General features: G+C 45.7%; 1 protein-coding gene across 1 annotated transcript in view; it reads right to left on the bottom strand.

Moving 5' to 3' along the window:
- The window catches only part of Spata18 (spermatogenesis associated 18), a 32,795-nt gene extending 11,611 nt beyond the window's left edge, over positions 1-21,184 (bottom strand). The window contains exons 1-7 of the mRNA XM_051170580.1: positions 20,810-21,184; positions 13,511-13,616; positions 13,235-13,350; positions 11,929-12,038; positions 4,361-4,453; positions 2,475-2,687; positions 746-1,028 (exon numbers count right to left, since the gene is read on the bottom strand). Coding sequence (XP_051026537.1) covers positions 746-1,028; positions 2,475-2,687; positions 4,361-4,453; positions 11,929-12,038; positions 13,235-13,350; positions 13,511-13,616; positions 20,810-20,896 — 1,008 coding nt within the window. The 5' untranslated portion in view covers positions 20,897-21,184. The remainder of the gene's footprint in view (positions 1-745; positions 1,029-2,474; positions 2,688-4,360; positions 4,454-11,928; positions 12,039-13,234; positions 13,351-13,510; positions 13,617-20,809) is intronic.
- Between the last annotated feature and the right edge of the window lie 309 nt (positions 21,185-21,493).

Genomic DNA, 21,493 nt, shown 5'->3' with positions numbered 1-21,493 from the left:
TGCCGTACTCAAATAGCTGACACATCGGTAGCTTTAGTAACTCTTAAATGGCATAAGCAGGAAGACTGAGTTAACTTGCCCTCTAGTTTTCCAAGACTGGCAGAACAGCAGCATTTACAACAATAGCCCTACTGTGTGCTCATGTAGTCGTATAGGAAATGGCATGGTAACTGTCAGTTTAACGTGGACACATTTGAGATAGGCTTGTGTTGAGTGATGGACAGTGCAATAAATGTCTGATCAACATAAATGTTAATATATGTGATATGTGGAGGCTGAAGAGCTGGCTCGGAGGTTAAGAGCACTGTCTCTTCCGAAGGTCCTGAGTTCGATTCCCAGAAACCACATGGTGGCTCACAGCCATCAATACTGAAGTCTGGTGCCCTCTTCTGGAGTGCAAGCACACATGTAGGTGAAACACTGTATATATAATAAATAAAATGTTTTAAAAATGTATATATATATATATGTGTGTGTGTGATAATGTATATGTTTTTCACCATCATGAAAAATGAATAGCTCCCAAGTATGTATGTATGTATGTATGTATATTTGTGTGTATATACATGTATATGTGTACATACATATATATGTATACAGATATAATGAAAAGATGGGAGGAAAGGAAGGGAAATCCCCCCTCCACGTTTTCAGGATGCACCAGCCTTTTAAGGATGCACAATTCACTTTGTGATTTCCCAACCGCTCCAAGGACCTGGAGCCAAGCTGCAGGTATGGGACTTACCACTGTGGCGATGTAGATGATCCTCTGGACCGTCTCAGCCCTGTCGATGCAACGCCGCAGCAAGCACTGCGCATCCAGGCGGGCCTGGGAGTAGGCGTCGCTGAATCGGGACAGGAGAGCAGCTTTTCGAGCCACGCTGGACATCTTGGACCGGTTTGGGGATGGGCTTCTGACCTTGGCCACCACAGTGCAGGGGCTGTTGGACCTGCTGTGGTTGGGGCTGTTGTTGGGGCTGTGGCTGTTGCTGTGGTAAGGAGGACTAGGAGACCGGCTCCTGGCTGCCCTGTGGGTGAGCAAAAGCCATCAGAGCAAGACTGATTCACTCTTCCTTGTTCCTGAACTTTCTGAACTCTTATTCTTCTCCCCACATACTTCAAAATGACACACTTGCGCCATACAACCTTTCACATATGGTTCACAGGAGGGGCCTGCGAGAATGACCTCCCCCTAGGCCTGTGGAAGGTAGGGGGAGGCATTTTTTTCTCCAAAGGCTTCAAAGGACCCCAGAAAAAAAGAAACCCCATATTTACCTAGGGAATTAGAATTCACAAAGCTCTTTCATTATGAAGACCTCAATTTATATTTTTAGTCACCCTGTGTCTCCAGCTTTGACTGGTGGTCATTTCACAATGGGGGGGGGACTGGAAACCTCAAGAACCGTGTGGGGGTGACTGTCAGCAAGGGCCAGAGTTAGAGTACAAGTCAGACGCTGGAGTTTCTTAACACTAGCACAGCATCCAAGTTCTTCCCAGGACTTTGTGATTGAAACTGGACAGCTATCAAGAGCAAAGCAAACTATTAGGCTATCAGACCAGCCAGACCCCCAAAGCAATGAGACCCCACAGGGAAGTCCTGGAGAAGGAGAAAGCAGCCAGCTATTCAGTAAGCAGACTGTGCATGGAGGATGCCACTTTCCTTCCTGGTGTTGTCAATTCCCCATGGTGTACCAGTCAATATTGGCACAGCACAGAGGAGAGCCTCCTCCAAGGAAGGCCATCTAGGGGACAGTCAGGAGCTTCAAGAGCTGCAGTTAGGAGAAGCCAGAGGCATGCAGGGAGTAGAGCAAGAAAAGAAATGCAAAGTTGGAGACACTCCTGCTTTGTCTTCACCTAACGGTCTGTCATGTTGAAAGGGAGGGAGTTCATGAAAACAACCTCTACAAAAGTGGAAGTGCCGGTGAGGTGGCTCCACACCTAGAATCCCACCAATCAAGATGCTGAGGCAGGAGGATTTCAAATCTCAAGCCAATCTTGACTATATAGTGAGCTGCAGGCCAGCTGTAGCTACAAAATGAGACTGTCTCAAGAAAAAAAGAAAAGCAAAACAAAACAAAAAAATCAATCAAACAAACGACAATAACAAAAAAGATACCAAAAAAACGCAGTGCGGTAAAATGAACAATCGTCTCCAGTCACTGGTTCTGGCACTCATAGGCTTCTGGGAAAAGATCCTCATCTTTTGGAACATTCTTTCAACTTGTAATATCCACGGAACAGGCAGGTCACACACGCCTGGTCTCAAGGCTAAGACACTGCCTTCATGACTCTCAGCTACGGACAGAAGGATGCAAGTCAAGAAAATAAGCCCTTTCCAAGCGGAAGCTTCTCGGCCCCTTGGGGTTTTGATTCCATTCTGTCAACCTCTCCCACTGTCCTGGCTTTCGCTACTAACTCAGGAAGAAACAGAAATGAAAGAGGCAAATGAAAGGACCGGTGGGAGTTTGTCAGACCTTCCGTGGAGAGCAGATTTTTCAGCAGACAACACAGTTATCTCATCCCTCAGGCTTTGCGGATGCTTCTCATAGTCGGGCGTCACCTCTTGGTGCCGTGGCTCTGAGAGCCGGGATTTGTTTGACCCTCGACGCTCAGACCTTGACACCTCAGAGCGTCGACTCTCTGAGTTTCTGTGGCGGGCATCCTCCTGGGCTTGTAGAGATTTCAGCCTAATAACAATGGGAAAGAAATGGGAGGTGAGAAAGAAAGGAAATAGAAGGGGAAAACGGAAGTACTTTTTTTTAAGAGGTGGAGAGGGGAGATGGAAAAGGAAGAGGGGAATGGGAAAGAAAGGCAGGAAACATTGGCACCACACAGCATGCCATTTTCAAATAGGGAAATGCATACAATAAGCAAAGAGCAAAGCTGCAGAGACAGGAGGTCCAGCCCACTTCTACACCTTACAGGGGGAAGCCTCCTGAAGAAAGGCTACTTGTGTGGGCCTCCTAGGAGCAGCAGTGTTTTACAGCTAGACTCGTCTTCATTGAGCAAAACTCCAAAACCATTTGACCCTCAACACTTAGTCCAACACTGGCATAATCCCCGATTCCCACTAGCTCATTTCTTGAACAAAGTATGAAGGAAGATGGCACAAGGCTTGCTGGAGATATGGACTTCTGAAAATAACGCAGCACAAAAACAAAAGTGTAAGATATAAAGTTGGCATCGTCATTAAGATTCGAAGAGGCGTGACCACTGTAAAACAGAGGCAAGGCCCCAGGGACTTGTGGTGATGAAGATGACAACAGTGGAAGAGGAAAGAAGAGAGGGATGGCTATCAGGATATAGAGAAGTCACAAGCGCTGAAGGACGTGAGGGTGCACTAGAAATGCCAGAAGACAACTGGGTATTATCACCCATGGCTCCAAGGTGGTGTACCAACCAGGATGTAAGAGATCGAACTGAGCCTGGGGAAGAAAGTAGAAAACATAACAGCACCCTGATACGCCTAGGGAGTGTTCTAGAAGAAATAAACACTACAACATATATAGGAACTAAATTATGCTAAAATATATGTGAAAAGTATCAAAAGATGTGTGTCTTTGTGTGCGCACTTATGCATATAAAACATACTTCTCATTTGCTCCTTTGGGGGAAAGAAGGAGCATCAAAATTAAAAGACAGAGGATGTGTGTTCACTGTTTCCCTCTAGAAACAATCACTAGGAACTAGTCTGAAGTCTACATTAAAATTTAACAAAAGCTTGCATCCAGGTTAAAAGTTAGTATCTGGGCTGAAGAGACAAATCAGAGGTTGAGAGCCCTAGCTGCTCTTCCAAGGGTCCTGAGTTACATTCCCAGCACCCACATGGTGTCTCACAACCATCCACAGTGAAATCTGGTGCCCTCTTCTGGTGTGCAGGCGTACATGCAAGCAGAGCACTATACACATAAAAATCAATCAATCAATCAATCTTTTTTTTTTTTTAAAGTTGGTATCCAAGGAAGCACTCAACATGAAGGAAATCCTAAAAACAACTTAAGACGATGAACCTCTTTGAAACTGACTACCGTGCCACATTTTAGAAATTTCCTATAGTAAGAAATTCTTGTGGTGCGAAAGAAACTAAATATCCAGGAAAGCGCCCCTGTGCTTCCTCTGAGGTGGGGGAATTCCCATGTTGGAGTGGCTGCACAGCTAAACTCAGTGACTGGGCAGCAGCTGCAGGGTTTCTGGGGGCGGGGATTCCTGTGGGGGGGGTGGGGTCTCTGTGTGGGGGGGATTGTGGCGGGGGTGGGGTTTCTGGGGGGGGGGTTGCTGCAGGGGGTGGGGTCTCTGTGGGAGGAATTGCTGCCGGGGTCTGGGGGTGCGGGGGTGCTGCTGCTGTGTCGTCATATCTTACTGCTTTTTCAGCTGGTGTATCTCCTCCTCCGCCGCCATGAGTGATACGGTTGACCGCTTGGGTGCTTCAGAAGCCTTCCCATTGTCAATCAGACTGTAAGAGAAATCAGTAACTAAAACCAGCGTTTTCCCAAATCGGCAGGCTTTCCAGCTCAGGGCGTAGGTCCGCTAGGAATCTTCTGACTTCCGTTATAAATTCACCATAAACAACAACAAATTCTCAGCCCTCGAGACCACCTTGCAGACATTATGATAGACTTTGACAGAAACACGTTCCCAGCCCTTGCTTAGTCAAAGGCGAAGAGCTTACGGGGCTCTTCTCTGAATGGCTGTGTTAATGATCAGCATCAGACGGTAACAGATGAAGAAATTTAATTCTTCCTGCTCAACCCTCTTACTTTGTCTGCTCTTTCCACCCAGTCCCCAGATAGCCTCTCTGAGTAAGATCTCCATTTTCCACTATGCACCAATTCCTTTCACTGCTTTTCACCATGAGGCTGCCTTTATTGTTCTACTACTTTTTTCAACATTAAAAAAAATAGTCACTTGTCCATTGTGGTGACTAATTGTGTGGCCACCAACTTGATTGTATTAAGAAACACCTTGGTGAGGTACATGTTTGGAGGTGTGTCTATGGAGACGTTTTCAGAGAGGATTAACTGTAGAGGAGGAAAATGACCTTTAATGGAGTCAGAAGCATCCCATGGGCTGCCTAAGGGGGAAAGGAGACAGCCACTGAAGGCCAGCACTCTCCTGTCTCTACTTCTTCATCTGTAAAGACACAAGCAAGCAGCTTCCAAATACCTCCAATGCCAGTTCTTCCACCACGCCTCCCTCTCTGTGATGGGTTGTAATCCCCTAAACCATGAGCCAATAAAAACTTTGTTCTCCTAAGTTTGATCTTGCCGGGTGTGCTGGTTAGTTTTATGTCAACTTGGCACAAACTGGAGTTATTTGGGAAGACAGAGCTTCAATTGAGAAAATACCCCCAACCAGATTGGCCGATTGGTAAGTCTTTGATACTCGTTTTTCAGTGTTGTTGCTCTCTGAGGGCCCAGCCCATTGTGGGCAGTGCCACCCTTAGGCAGGTAGTCCTAGGTACTATAGAAAGCAGGCTGAACAAGATACGGGGAGCAAGCCAATAAGGAGCACCCCTCCACGGCCTCTACATCAGTTCCTGCCTTCAGGTACCTGCCGTTTGCTCCTGCCTTGGCTTCCCTGGCTGATGAACCACAAGCTCTAAGGTTAAGTAAACCGTTCCCTTCCCAGTTGATTTTGGCCACATTTTATCACAGCACTAGAACCCCTAAGACATCAGGAATTTCATCACAGCACTGAGGAAAGTAATTAACAGCAAAAATTGGTCCGAAAAAGTGGGTTCAGTGCTGTGACTACCTGACCTGAAGGCTCGTGGGATGGTTTTTTGGAAATAATAGGAAAGAGTTTGAAGATGCTGGCTGGAGAAAGCCCTGGAATGCTGGAGTTCGAGCTTAATGGGCCTCTGGGAGGAGGTCAGAGGAGGAACCAGGATGGAGATATGAACAGTGTGGACTACAGAGGCATGAACAGTAGCAGCCCACATGGTTTCAGACTGACGGGCCTTGATTTGGATTGGACCAGAAGCCATGCATGTCATCCTGGCAAAGACTCCAGCCGCAGTCTGTCCACGCCCCGATGCTGGATTTTAAAACAATGGATAATTTATTTGGCAGGGGAAATTTCAGGACGATATAACATGCAGACTGTGGTGTGGCCCTTCCTCACTGCGTTGCCCAGACTTACAGTGAAAGCGAACAATGGAGCATAAAGCCTGAAAAACGCGTGGCTTGCTGAAGAGCACGGCACGAGCCCAGCTAAGGCTGCAAGCGGGCATGTGCAGTGTAACAGGAGAGAAGCTCGAAACCAGAGAAAGTTCCGGACAGAGCAGGTAGAGGCTAAACACGTTAGCATCATTAAAGAGAAACTTTGGGTGCCTAGAGGACAAGATCCCAACCAATAAGATTTGGTCCTGCATATGTTAATGCAAATTCATTTGAAAGGAGAATGCCTGAAAAGATAAGTCCTTCAAGGTAAGAGAGAGAGAGAGAGAGAGAGAGAGAGAGAGAGAGAGAGAGAGAGAGAGAGAGAGAGAGAGAGGAATGAGAAATGTCTTCCCTTTCTGCTGAGTTCAGCTGACAAGGCCCTATGGCCCAAGGGTGCCAGGTTACATCTCAAGATGGTGGAAGAATTTGGCATTAGCTATATGGTACTGTTTGACACGGTACTGGTATGGCAGGCATGCAAAATGCAAGAATGAAGGAGGCATGACAGCTTATGCCAAGGATACAGGAAAGCAGTGAGAGCAGGTGATAGGTGTCAAGGTTGGTTTGCCCACGTGAAGTTCCAGAGTGCACTGTGTGCAAAGCCATGAAAAGTGCAGCTTGTGTTGCAATGAAGGCCCCAGAATATTAGATACCAAAAATACGGGGCTACCCTTCATAGCCATTGGAGACTAGCTAACTCCACAAGAAGGCCAGATGCCACACAGGAAGCCTCAGGATTTGGATTGCTAGGTCTGTCTTACTTTTATCTGATCTTTCTTTTCTGTTTCAGCCCATACCCTTAAGGAATGGGTATGTTTACTGTGTTGCTGTGTTGCTGTGAACTTGCTTTTTTTTGTTGTTTTGTTTTATATAAGTTAATGGGGTTTCTTGAATCTCAAAGAACTCTTTGAATTTGAACTTCTGAAAGATTTTATAACTCTTAAGATTTTGGGGACTCCTATAAGAGAACTGAATACATTTTGCACTTTGAGATCAGAATGAGGCTATAGGAGCCAGGATGGAATATTATGGTTTAAAGCGGTATGTTTGGGCACCAGGCTGACTAACCTTTCATTAGTGATGGTTGCTTTTGTAAAATTCCCTTTCTGTAAGTGTGTGTACTCATACATGCCACTGTGCATGTGCGGAGGTCAAAGGACAACTTTTGAGAGTCACTTCTGTCCTATTACAATGATTCCAGGTATGGAACATAGGTCATCAGGCTTGATGGAAAACACTATTTAACCACTGAGCCATCTCTCCAGTCTCATGGCAGCTGATTTTAATGTGAACTTGACAGACTTAAGAAGTATCTAAGGCATCGCTCCTGTAAGAGCTTGTCTGTGAAGATGCTTCCAGAGAGAATTAACTGAGAGACAAAGGCATTTTGTAATGTAAGCACCACCATCCAGTACTCCTGAGGAAAGTAGGAAACGAAAGAAAGCCACCAGCAGGAGCTGGTCCTGCTACTGTGTGTTCCTTGCCATGGTGGACTGTGTGACCTGAACCACCCTGCCTCTCTTACATTGCATTTTATTAAATATTTGGTCACAGCACTGAGCAAAGTAGTTCATACACCTACATATCTTGTGTTTTTGTGCCACTGATTTCCACCACGTACTAAGCACAATTTTCCAAATAGCTTTGTCAAAATTAGTATCCGGGACCGTCTTAACTTTGATCAAGCCACATCATCTTTCTCTGACTAGAGAATTTAAAGTTAGTGAGAGGAAGTGAGGTGGATAACACTGGATGAAGACCTGTGGTTGTCAATGGAGCTGCCCTGGTACAGAGAGACTCACAGGTTCACAGAGGGCCTGGTACAGGGAGACTCACAGGTTCTCAGAGGGCCAATGACATCTCTGGTTTACCTTCCTGAAATATCTAATGTTTCAGCACAGTAGTTCTGAGGCTAGAGAGAGAGAGAGTGCAAGTCTTTTAGTGAAAGAATAATAGGGGGTAAAACATGGGGATCCGGTTATGGTTTAGTTCTTAAATGTGTACCCAGAGCTCAAGTGTGATAGGCTTGATACCTGGCTAGAAATGCGACTGGGAGCACATGGGCCTACTTGGAAGATAGAAGTTACTGAAGCATGGCCTTTAAGAAGACATGGAGGCTCTGCCCTTCTCTCTTCACTGCTCAGCTTTTATGAAGTTTGGCGTTTGGCTTCACTGTGCATTTCCTGTCACGGTGTTCTACCTCATCAAAGTCCCAAAGTGAAGGGGCTCAGAGGCCATGGACAACTCTGAAACCATGAGCCAAATAACTTGTTCCTCCTTTTAGGTTGTGTATCTTGGGCATTTTGTTACCGCTGTGGAAATCTGACGGACACAGATCTTTACCTAGGGGATGAAGCCGACTGTGAAACAATGGGATGAAGAATCCCTACCATCCTTACCTAGCTCAGGTCACTACCTAAAGTCTGAGCCTACGCCCACCCTCCATGCCACGGGACATGACCCTCAAGCTCAGTGTCTCCTGCTCCACAGAGTGCCAGTCACGTTCACCTCATACCCAGACCATAAGCTACAAACTATAGTATTCATCTTTACCCTCAGTGCCTAAAGCAGTGCCTGTCTCACAAATCTTTGTGAGAGAGGAAATAGGAAATGAATGAGAAAAAAAATGCTTCAAGTCTAAAGGAGTGCTCGAGTAGAAATGACTTAATTTGGTTGTTGCAGGTCGAAAGGATATTACTTTGTTACAGATTTTCAAGGTAAATATGAAAAAATTATTTTTAAGCAAGAGAGAACTGAAGACAATGAACAGTAGCCAAGAAAATGGACCAGGAAAAAAAAAGCGCAGACAGGAAAGAGGAAATATGCCTGTCTTTACACAGCACGAGTGTATCTGCAAAACTACACACAGAGGCACAGCCACGTGTACTAATTTCATACGTTTGGATGACACAAAGCATAGATAAGAGATAAAGATACATTCTTGAACTAGAAAAAAGGTATTAGGTTAATATATTTTATTTAAAACTTTTGTGATGGATTGGTTTGATTCTTTGAGCAAATGTCTGAGTTAAAGGATACACAGACTTCATCATTTGGGAGATTTTAAATTGAAAAAACATAAACAGAACAAGAATGAAAGAAGTATTTAAACAAAACTAAGCAAAACAGGGACTTGGTATCAAGTATCTCCACGGAAGCACAAATGCTTCTGGAAGGAAAACAAGTCATTCGGAAGTGATAAACGGGACACATGACATGAAAGGGCATGTGGGAGTTGTGGGTAGTATTCTTACAAATTTCCATCTTTGAAGCATTTTCCAAAGAAAAAACTTTTTCAAAAACATGTATTTACCAATGTGGTGATTTTAAGAACAGTGGTCCCCATAGGCTCTTGTATTTGAATGTTTAGTTGTCAGGGAGTGGCACTATTTGGAAGGATTAAGGGGTGTGGTCTTGTTGGAGGAAGTGTGTCATTTGGGTGGGCTTTGAAGTTTCAAAAGCCCAGGCCAGTCCTAGTGTCTTTCTCTTCCTTCTGCCGCTCACAAAGGGGAAGTAGGAAGTCCCAGCCCCATCTTTGCTGGCAGACACCAAGACCCAGACAATTCTCAAAGCTTTCCTTTATAGGTAGAGAAACCGGAGAGCCGCCCTCATTGACTAAAGCAGCCGCCAGCTAATGTTCCAGAAAACTGAACTAGACAAGCCCCGGCTCAGAAGCCACCAGCATAAGACAGTAGTGGCAGGAGAGGACCAAGGTAAGCAAGGGCCACAGGCATCACAAGACCCCAAGTGACTCTCCTTGGGGATGCCTAGGAATAGAGCAAGGAAAGAGTCCCTCAAGAGGCAAACTAGCTCAGCAGGGAAAGGGCCCTTGGAGTCTACTAGACACTTTACACAGAAAGGACTATGGTAAAGAAGATAATCCCGCACCAGCTAAAGGTGCCGGACAGAAGAATCAGCTAATGTTGCTTGAAACCGATTAGAGTCCTTCAGAGGAACACAGCTTTTGTGCGAGGACGTTTGGCTAAGGCAGCTGAACGACTGCTGGGTAGGTGCGTGTAGAGGTACACGCACACACAAGTATGTCTGGAGTAAAGCATGTCAGATGTTGACAGAGTGAGCTTACACGACTTCTACCTTTGTATTTCTATTTCTATGCATTTGAGAAGAAAATTTGTAATTTTTTTTTATTATCAAGCGAAATGGAAGATTTTTCCATGTAGAAAGAAAGAAGGAAATTCCATCAGAGAACAAAACAGAGAGAGACACGTGCTATTCCATCTCCAGTTTCTCAGTGTCCTGCCCATGGGAGGAATGAAGTGGACACTGGGGATTGAGTTCTTAAGGTTTTGTGGTAGTTGTTGAGTTTTTGGGTTTTGGTTGGTTTTGTTTTGTTTTGTTTTGGGGGCTTGTTTTTGTTTTGTTTTGGTGGTGGTTTTTTGTTTGTTTATTTGTTTTGTTTTGGTTTGTTTGTTTTTTCAGAGACAGTTTCTCTGTGTAGCCTTGGCTGTCCTGGGCTCACTCTGAAGACCAGGCTGGCCTTGAACTCACAGAGATCCGCCTGCCTCTGCCTTCCTTAGTGCTGGGATTACAGGTGTGCGCCACTGCGCCCAGTTTGTGGTGGTTGTTTTAATTTTAAATGGTATCTTGTACAAATTGGCTATCTTCTTCAAGCTCAGATCCAAAGCCTCAAATTTCTTTGCAGGGACACCAGAAGCTTAGCCTAACTCTGTTATTCCTATTGCCTGACGTTGCCTAACTTAAAAATTATGGCTACTGATTCCAAGATGTAAATGTTCCCCTAAAAGAGAATAATGGATCTACACTGTAATGGCCAACATTGTTTATCATCTTGACAGGACCTAGAAGATAAGGGATATGCACAGTGGCATATACCTGTTTGTCTAATTCTACCTCTCACAGGTAGGTGGAGCTTTGAGTTTGAGGCAAGTCTATATCTTGTCTGAAGGAAACAAAAAGCAAAAACAAAACAAAACAAAAAACAAAAAACAAAAAACAAAAACAAAACAAAACCCTAGCATTTAAGCCTCTGGGCATGCCTATGAGGAATTATCTACATTAGGGTAAACTGAAGTAGGACGGAGCTTCGTAACTGCCCACAGTGCACAGAGCGGGGAAGAGAGCTGAGCCCAGCGGCCATCACTGACACTCAGCTGTGGAGGCAGTATGACCAGCTGCTCCCTGAGGCACCACAGAGACTTCTCTATGGACATGGACTATATTTCCTTAAACTGGGTCAAAATAAACCCTTTCTCCCTTAAACTGCTTGGGCTGTTTCTTGTGAGTGATTCTGTCACAACACTGAGAAACGTGCCTGGCGCAGGGTCTCTGCCTTGCTTGTGTTTCTCCATGTTCCAGTTTGCCTCATATTTGACACCCTCCCTCCCCGCAATGGACCTGTCCCATGGAACGGCTACCGGAAGGTTCACTCTTTTGTCCCTTTAACCTTTTTCCTTCTTGTATAAGCTAGTTGGGTTGTATAATTAAGTTTAATTGCTAAGCAACAGAGTCAACAGGTAGCAACACAGACAAAGTGAGAAATCAAGGATTGCAGACCGTAGATATCCAGGCCCCAACTCAGTGGCTAAGTTTTCCCCACATCTCCTCCCTCTGCCTCCTCCTCCCTTCGCTCCACTCCCTTACACATGCACACACACACACACACACACACACTTATTACTTGCAAATGCCCACATTTTACATGACCCATTATTCTCTTTCCACATTAAAAAAATAATAATTTTAGAACAATTCTGTTTGAGAAAAAGATAACTTGCATTCCTCTTACTCGTCTTGAACCTGGTCTTGCTGACTGTCCGTGTTTGAGTCATAGACTACTTGCTCATCGTCCTGATCCTCAGGAATACTGATTCTGGCTCTGTCTCTGAAATACATGTCCTGGAAAGAAAGAAACAATAATAATAATAATAATATGGACAAGGAACATGGCACAAACAGAAGAAGCCGCACTAAGCAAAAGATGCCGTATACAAATGACCATGACTCCATTTCTGTGAGCTTCCACAGTAGGAACCCTTAACTCAGAATGACAGAAAATAGAACAGTAACTGCTCTGAAGGTGACACAAGGCAGGCTAGGGACAGGTGACATGAGGCAGGCTGGGGACGGGTGGTGGGACACACACAGGACACAGTTTATGTGTCTGTACTGAAATGAGTTTTGTTTGTGCGTACCTTGTTTCTTGATCAAAACTCATGAGCTGTGGGCTTTGCTGCATATAAACTATAACTTGATTTTAAAGAAGACTTTGAACAACCTGTATCATGTCTACACCCAGAACAGAGAGAGTTTAAGTGCAATCCTAACATCTGCGCCCAAAATTAACACCCTCAGGGAGTAAAACTCTGACCAGTGTATGCCCTCAAAACCTCTGACTGACACCTAGTGTCTCTAGGGAGAGGGAGATCTTACCAGGTGCCAGGGGCTTTGCAAAGAGAGAGCATTGTTTGGATTTTGTATACCTACCACATTTTAAAATGAGGATCCTACCATTAAATTGGCAAAAGTATTGTCTCCATTTGGCCAATAAATATAACTGTCTACAACCTCCCCAGGATCTGCAGAGACTATCGGTTTCCGTCCAGTTTGGGTCTCACCTAAGCAGAAATCCTTCCACTCCTGTTTCTTGCTCAGGGAAGGCCACTTTAACTACTTCTGTGTCTATAGGGAACCTGTGCAAACCCATGTAAACATTGGGAAGCAAAACTACTACCCAGCTCCACTGTGTTGGCTTCCTATCCTGCCTCCCACCAATGCAATGCTGTCTCCTGTAGGATCTCCTCTGAAAGCTGCGCCATGCTGTTTGGTCTTTCAGAATCCAAAAGTGTAACGTAAATACACTTATGTGCACATCATCCAGCCTGGAAGAGCTTGTTATGGCAATAGGAAACATGGCGAGACAGTTGCCTTAATTATGGTATATATTTTCTTGCCAGGCTGAGTTCCAACTGTCTAAAGACTGACACTGACCTAGGAAAGTTCCCAGTACCAGGGCCTAAGGAAGGGCACATTGCTTAGTTTTCTATCTCGGAAGCTCCCGGCTCATTGTGCCACACCCTCCTCGGGCTCCCTACCTTGCTATTCGAGAGCCTGTTCTCCATATGCTTTACCATGTTTACATTACTGAAAGAAGTGTGCAGCATAGGCAAAAGGCGAGTCTTGATTGTTTCCACACCTTCGTTATGTTGTCCTACGAAAATGAACAGGGCAGATGAACAGGGGCTGGGGAGGGACTTCAGTTAGAAGACATACCCAAAACAAACAAACAAACAAACACCATAGAGCAAACAGAAAGGGAGAGAAGCTTGGAGTGGGGGGGGGGGCGGGGGAACCACAGAAGAGACTCTCACCTTCTTGGGCTGTCACTGTGAGGATCCCAAAGAGTTGTCCCTGCACTTTGGCCACTTGTTCAATGAGTCCGATGCAATAATTTAGGTTTTGATCACAGGAGTTTGTCTGTAATGTCAAAAGCTGAAGATTGCAGTACAGTTCCTAGATCCTGGGATCCGCTGCACATAGACAAGCGTCCATATGAACCAGAAGCTACAAGGTTCTAAAAGGCTCTGACAGGGACTGTTGGGTACCACCAAAATCCCTGGACACATGGCAGGGGTTGAGCTGTGTGGCCCATGTGACTCTGTTTGAGTGGCATGCGCATGAGCAGCCCTGGCAGGGACGATCTGCTGAGCAAGCCTGTCTCTGGATTTCCAGATCTGCCAGCCAAACTCGGAGGAAGCATTGGGAATCTCTAAGGGGGAAGGGAAGTGGGGAATCATAGGGCCTCTCAAAGCTGTCAACCTGAAAAACACTGGCACTGAAACCGATAAATGACTGAGAAAGCTGCTTTGTGGGTGTTTAAGCCACTGAGGTTTGGGGACTTGTTTCCATAGCAACGATCGTACTCAGTAGAAAGAAAGAAAAAGAAAGAAAGCTCCCTTAAGAACTGAAGAGACTGTTTATACCGCAGGCCACATTGTATGTGCAGTGTTTACAGTTAACTCCTCCTTTAAAGCAAGAAGATGCTGTCCTGGATACCCGATACAAAGGCAGGCAAGACAAGAGGAAGCCCATGTCAATTAGCAGAGAGACTGCAGCGAGGAGTGTAAGGGCATCAAGTCCACTGAAAAACTGCCATCTTGGAATGCTGGCGAAGGTTCTGAAAGTCTGAGGACAAATTACGTCAACTAGATGGTTTGGGGGGAAACAGGTGGCCGTACTGGGTATGGGATCCCTTCGGTGATCAGAATGGAACGCTAGGAGGTCTTGTGGGACTCTTAGTTTGTATTCTGCTGTGATCCTTAGTTAATGTTCATAGCTAACCCTCAAACGGATTCCAACACTGAAAGAAGGGACAAAACTATGAGGAAGCAATAGACCCCATGTGTATAAAAATACATGATGCGTCCAGGCACAGTTAGCCAGCCTTGCTGAATGAGCCTATTTCCCATTGCTCAGAAACATACATCAAACATACGCCTCACCCCCATCCAGTGGGGGTGGTGATACCTTGTAGAGTGTGAGGAGAAGAAACCTAAACAAGCCTCGCCCAGCCCTTCAGGAAACAGAGGGTGTCTGTGAGGGTGTACGCTGCATCAGAAGGAGTCAGGGCTTAAAAACCAGGGCTCAAAGCCCATTCTCCACTGTGTCCTCAAATTTAGAAAGTAATTGACTTCTTGGCTAACTCAAGCATAGATCTTAAATTAGAAGTGTGTCTGTGGTATCCCAGTACCTGCCTGGTGCCTTAAAGGAGCATTTGTGTACGCACCATAAGCATTCAAACAGGATATCCCAAGACGTGTTACAACATGCCCAGTTCTCCACACAAAACACTGCACAAGATGCTTTAGTTATCACAGGATCACACTATCATAGTAACCTCATCATCTGATAAACTGGAGAAAAGATAGGACCTAACGCATTCTGGACAGAGCAGAATCTCCGGACTCCTTCATAAGTCCCAGAGTTCCCACTGTCTCTAAAGCCATGGACTGGCTGTCCCTGTGACAAAGGTACTTTTTTTTAAAAAGATATTTAAATTTTACTTATTTTTATTTTATGTACGTTGGTGTTTTGCCTGCATGTGTGAAGAAGTCGGATCCCCTGGAACAGAAGTTATAGACAGTTGTGAGCTCCCATGTGGGTGCTGGGAATAGAACCCAGGTCCTCTGGAAGAGCAGCCAGTGCTCCTAACCACTGAGCCATCTCTGCTATGGATGAGCTCAGTAGCTGAGGAAGTAGATGGAGAATGAGAAACGAATGAGCTATAAATGAGCATCCCAGATTACATCAAGTGTTCTGTGTGGGCAGTAAGCCAGAGGCTGAATATAACAGGCTCTGGGTATGGGGAGGGGAGAAGAGGAGAGGCAGGGGAGGGCATTTCAAGAGAAGGAATGGCAAGCAGCCGCAGGGAACATCTAGAGAGTGTGCCTCCTTTGCCTAAAGACCCAATGGAAAGCTCAACCTGCCACAGGAAGGGTTCTGGGCTTGACCAACTTACATAAACACAACAAGGCCAGCAAGGGTAGGTTACCAGCTGACAAGGTCGCAGTTGCTCCTCACTTTACAAAACTCTCTGCAGGTACAGATCTCATAGAGCTCACATCAGAGAGTGACTCTATGAAGTAGAGAAGCATAGGGTATAGAACAGTGACTGGGGGTATGGGTGTGGTAGGAGAGTAAGTGTGAAGGGAAGGTCAGGCAGTCCCCATCGTCAATCACACGTCAATCGCAACAGTCAAGATCCCATTAACACCAGCATTACCTAAGGGTAGTGAGTTTTGGCTTGGGCAGCTCAGGATGGCTGCAGAAGCCTCAGATAGAAATAAAAATGTCTTGTGGGAGTCTCTGGCTGAGTGTCTGCTTTCTCTCAGCACACACACTACCTTGCAGGATGATCCTCAAAATAACCCTGTCTGGCTACGGTCACCACAGGAGACTCACCAACACAGGAAAGTCAGGTCACTCGAAGAGAGGATGGTTGAGCCGGGCTCTGCCCTGCTTCCCACAACCACAGCAATGTGAGGCATGCTTCACAGCACCACTCTACCAAAAACAGCTGCAGATGTGTTTTCCACCAGAATGGAATGGAACCATGGCCACACGACATTTCTGTTACTAGCAGCCATATGGATGTCACTGATCCCATAGCAACATTCAGTTTGGATAAGTATACATTGTCAAATTCAAATAGCCAAAACACTAAGATTGTAACATTTATATAGTTCCTGATTGTGTCATGGTTCTTCTTGCTATAGTTAGTTTATTGTATATACATGTAATAATATAAATGTGTATGTAAAAAATAAAAAAAAAATTAAATCTGAAAAAAAAAAAAAGGTACACTCATCATTAAGTGATACACAACCATACTTCTGGTAAAAGGATGATGGACAAGAACGATGTGTCATGTGACAGCAGTACAAGTTTGCTCCTTTCCCTTGCAGCTCTTCCAGGTGGCATAGTAGGATGCCCAGCTATGTTCTCCCAGGGGATCTGAACCAGAGGTGGAGGGCTGCCCCTCCGACTTCTCAAGAGAAAAGTCTCCTTCCCATTGGGACCTTGAGATTCAAAGGTTTGCTCATTCCTGTAGCTTGATCTGGCAGTAAAGAGATAAAGAGAAAGACAATGTTCTCTATGCACTTACTGCTGAGATTGCATCCCGAAGAACATGTTAGTCTGTTGACTCGGGAGTGGTTACAACGGACAAGGGAGTCTGAATACACCATAGCAACCTCTATTTCAACCACAAATACTACTGTAAACTGAGCAGAAGGTACACCTCAGTAAGCTCTTCTTCTTGCGTGTTGATAATACCGTGTTTCTAACCATTATCTTTAATATAAGAGAAGAGTGACATAGAGAGAACTCTTATATTACCAGCTCTTCCCATCAGTCCCACTCATATGTTAAATATCTCAGTCTTTCTCGGGGCTGGGGCCCCACTGACAGAATCCTTGCCCAGCATACATGAAGCCCTGGCTCTAACCCTAGCAGCACGTAAACCAGGCATGATGGCTCACGCATACAATCCCAGTACATGGGAGGGGGAGGCAGGAAGATTAGGAATTCAAGTCCATCTGTAGTTACATAATTAAGTTTGAGTCCAGCCTGGGCTACAAGAGACACATTTCGGTTTAAAAGAACAGAAACCAAACAACATCTGAATTATAGTGCCCTTGTATCTATTATTTTACTTTTGAAATATCATTTATAGCCAGATATGATGGTGCATGGCCATAACCCTAGCACTCAAGAGACTGAGGCAGAGGGGCTGCGTATTAGAGGCTAACCTAGGTTAAAACAAGACCCCATCTCAAAAAAAGTCATCTATCTTATCCTAGGACGGACTGTAAAGGGTAGCAAATTTACCATTTGCTACTATGACTATAGAACCCATATCTTTAGAATCAAGTCTCAGCACATCTAGCTCAAGGTAACTCCTGAGTCCAAAGGACTTTGAGGGAAAATGTAAGCGTCTCAGAGGGAGGAGGGATTCTGTCCAGGGCTGACCAACTGAAGGAACTGACACAATGTGCATGTCTTGTCTTTGGATGGCATCTTTAAGGAGTAATTGTCGTCATAATTCAGCTCTATTTATAAGATGATCCGTGCCTTTTTCAGAAGTGGCCAATGAAGTGTACAGATGTGGCATCATAAATGTCCAGTATTTAAACTGTATGTGCTCACATGAACCTTCAGGGACATTCCTGGTGTCTTTAATCCTGTCTGTTAAGTGTGTTGGGCTGATTCACTCACCCATTTTCTTGCCTCAAGTATCACCTAGCCCCAAACCCTTTCTAGAGATTTCCATTTCCCATCACAAGAGGACCAGGGCAACCTGTATAAAACCTAACCCAAGTGGTCCTCTTCCTGTGTTATGCTTCCAGAGGCTCCCTCTGGCCTCCAAGCAGAGGCTAAATTCCCAAACACACCCCCTCTAGGCTCTCTGACATCCCCCACTTTGAGCTAGCCCCAGCTCCCACCAATTCCATCAGGCTTCCCTACTTCTTATACATGGAGTTTCCTCTATCTTTCTTTCTCTTCTGCAGATTGAGGACCACCATTAAGGATGGAGAGATGGCTCAGCAGTCAAGGGCCCTGGCTCAATTCTTGGTACCCACATGCACAACCATCTGTAACTCTGGCTTCAGGGGACCTGGGTGCCCTCTTCTCGTCTCTGCAAGCACTGCACAAATGATGCACAGGCAAAACACATAAAATACATTTTTTAATTAAAAATATACAGCTCCCACTGCTAATCCCAGCACCTAGCACCGACAGGTTCACCATATGTTCTGGGAAAAAAAATGTTGAATAGATAAGTAAAGATGGCTTGCAACAGTTAGTGTCAAACCCACTGGCTTGTTGGTCAATAACTTTCGTTAGAGGAGTTATTAACCTTTTGAACAATAAAGCTAAGCAGCTTCTAAAAGTCATGTGCTCAAACTGAGCTGTCCTTGAAGTTAAGAAGAAGCCAATCTTTAAAGGTACTTCAGACAAGGCTTACACTAAGGTCAGTATCACCGAAATGGCAAAGAAAGACAGGACTGTTTGCTGTTGGTTTTAGCCCCACCCCACTCCCGCCCCCTTTGGGAGATGGCTGTAAACACTCTTTTCCTGGAATTTTTTATAACACTTTCTGGCATTTATGTATGCATAGGAGGTGCAAATGAACACTGTGGAAGTCGGAAGACAGCGTGTGGGAGTCCGTCTCCTTCCACCACGTGCGCTCTGGGGATGGAACTCCAGTCAAGGCTGAGCAGCAGCTGACATTACCTAATGGGCCATCTCATTGGCCCTGAAATAGTTTGTTTAAATCAATAAAGAGTAGTTTCTTGCATGTTCCAGAAGACTTCTAGATGCTTTGAGATTAAAAATAAACCAGCATTGTTAAGGCTTTAGGGCATAGATTGATATTTTTAAAGAACATCAGTTGTCCATTTGGAAACTGAGGCAGCAACAATCTGTGAGTGATATATAGCTCCCGTGTACTCTGGACAACCTTAGGCAAGAAACGAATCACCCACTAGTTGAGATTTCTTCACTCTAATCCTCACACAATCTCAAACATAACAATGGGTTTTGTTTGAAAGGTTGGTATTTTCATACCATAGTGACTGTCGGCAACAGGCATTGAGGAAGAGAAAACCACGGATAAAGGGAAACTAAGGCACAGTATACAATGAGGCCAGTCTTAAAGTGAAGCTACCAGGTTGTGGGTGCAAGTGCAGGGCCCCGAAATCAGGGTGGAGACAGAGGAAGAAGCCACAAGAGGGAAAGGAAAGGAAAGCTAAGCCGGGTGTCAGCCAGAATAGTCACTAGTTGAGAGAAAACTAAAATTGTGCGTTGTGTTTAGAATTAATCTGAGTCATTTATTAGTTTTCTTCTAAAATAACTTTCTTCCCCCTCAAGGGGGGTGGCTTTAATTGTGTTGATTCTAAGGTATTAAACATGGCTTAGTTTTTTTAAAGTTAATTCTAACTAAGCCAGTACAAGTACACTCTGCAAAGTCGACCTCCCAAAGCAAACAGTTTACAACTTTTTGTTTTTGTTATTCGAGACAGGGCTTCTCTGTGTAGCCTTGGCTGTCCTGAACTCGCTTCGTAGACCAGACTAACCTCAAACTCAGAGATCCCCTGCCTCTGCCTCCCAAGTGCTGGGATTAAAAGCGTGCACCAACACGCCCGATTTATGAGTGTAGTTTCCTACAATTAGCAGTTTAACAACTAGAGTTTGCTACAAAATTCCCTGGTACTAATGAAACCACTTTGGGGATTACAAGACGGTGCTTAGCAACTGACCCAAAGCCAAACTACAAACAACAACAAAACATGGGATACTTTCAGATGTAAATTCAGAAACAAGCCGATCTAGATTTTCTTTTTAATCGAGATCTAGAAAGTAACTTTCTGTATTATTTAATCCAGTTCCAACCATGGAACAAATAACGTCCTGAGAGAAGAGTGGCTAGGAAAGGATATGTGGCTAGAACCCAGAATCCAGGCAAAGGTCGGAATTCCCAGGCCACGCCTCTCTGCTGACCGCAGTGCCTTCTATTCAAGGCATTTGAATCCAATGTGAGGCAAGTTCGACATAGAGCTGTTGGAGCCAAGGGTGTGATGGTGTTCATAAAATTTGGAGTGTGCTTCCGGAAGTGACAGAACGCCTTGGCAACACCTCCTGGAAGCTGCCGTCGTTCCTTTCTAATTGCCATGCGCACCGGCACGCAAACAAAAAGGTGTAACCTTCCTAAGTGTCCTTTTTACTATATTAATAACTGCTGGATGTACCCCCAGAAAGTGAGAAAGGGCAAAGATGGGAATAGTGCAGTGGAAAATAATTCCAAAGCGAGCAGGGAGAATAGGAGTGACTGGCAGCCAGACTCTGCCCTCCTGTTGCTAGGACCGCCTGCGTCCATGGTTACTGAACACTGTTTAGCGCACTACAGGTGGAGTCACCCCACCCCGGGTGAAGGGTTCCGATAGATAGACGTGGGATTTCCTTCTTTGATCTGGATAGGAGTCTGAGATTCCCGTTTAGGGTCTCAAGAGCGGTGGCTTTGAGGAGCACTATCCCAGACGGCAAGCCGGGTCAAGGCTGTGCAGAGAAACTAGGCAAGGCGAGCCCTGGGGTCTCCCACCCTGACTCACGTTGTAGTCCTTCACCCAGTAGGCAATTTTATCCTGCAGCTCTCGGAAAGATTCGCTTTTGGCCAGCTTCTTCAAGTTGTCCGCCATCGCGCGGTTTTTCACACCCCCGACTCCGGGAGATCAAGTAGTAGAGGGGACGAAGGGGTGGCCTGGGGTGGACCTTGAGGTGTTGTAGCCACACGTGTGCTAACTTCTGCGCAGGCTCAGAACGCGGCTGGAGTGTCCATCCTCCCCCTCGGGTCGGACCGGGCAGGGTTCGGGAATCCGAGGGGGGAGGCGCCCTGAGCCACAGGTGCCGCGCCTCATCCACTGCCCAGTGCTCTGTTCTAGCTCCCCCGCAGCTGCCAGCTAGCCAGGCCATAAATACCCCGGCGATTATTAAACAAACCTTGACGTGGCGGCCGGCTGCCAGGGACCCGAGGCTAGCGTCCGAGCAACGCCCCGCCCACCCCCGCCCCGCCCCCCCGCCCACCCCGCCCCGCCCGCCCCGTTCGCGTCTAGAGGAAGCGCAGGGGGCTGTGGGGTGGGGGGCGCTGGGCTTAGACCTGCCAGGAGAAGAGCGCTGGGGGACCGCAGGATACCTAACCTGAGGCTGTACCCCGCTCTGGGTGCCTAGAAAAGCAAGTTTACTCCATGGAATTATTTTTGGTTTTTCGAGACAGGGTTTCTCTGTATCAGCCTTGG

This window comes from Acomys russatus, chromosome 28 (genome assembly GCF_903995435.1).
Source record: "Acomys russatus chromosome 28, mAcoRus1.1, whole genome shotgun sequence".
Classification (NCBI taxonomy): domain Eukaryota; kingdom Metazoa; phylum Chordata; class Mammalia; order Rodentia; family Muridae; genus Acomys; species Acomys russatus.
The sequence above is the reverse complement of the archived record's forward strand: the minus strand, read 5'-3'. Positions and strand labels throughout refer to the sequence as shown.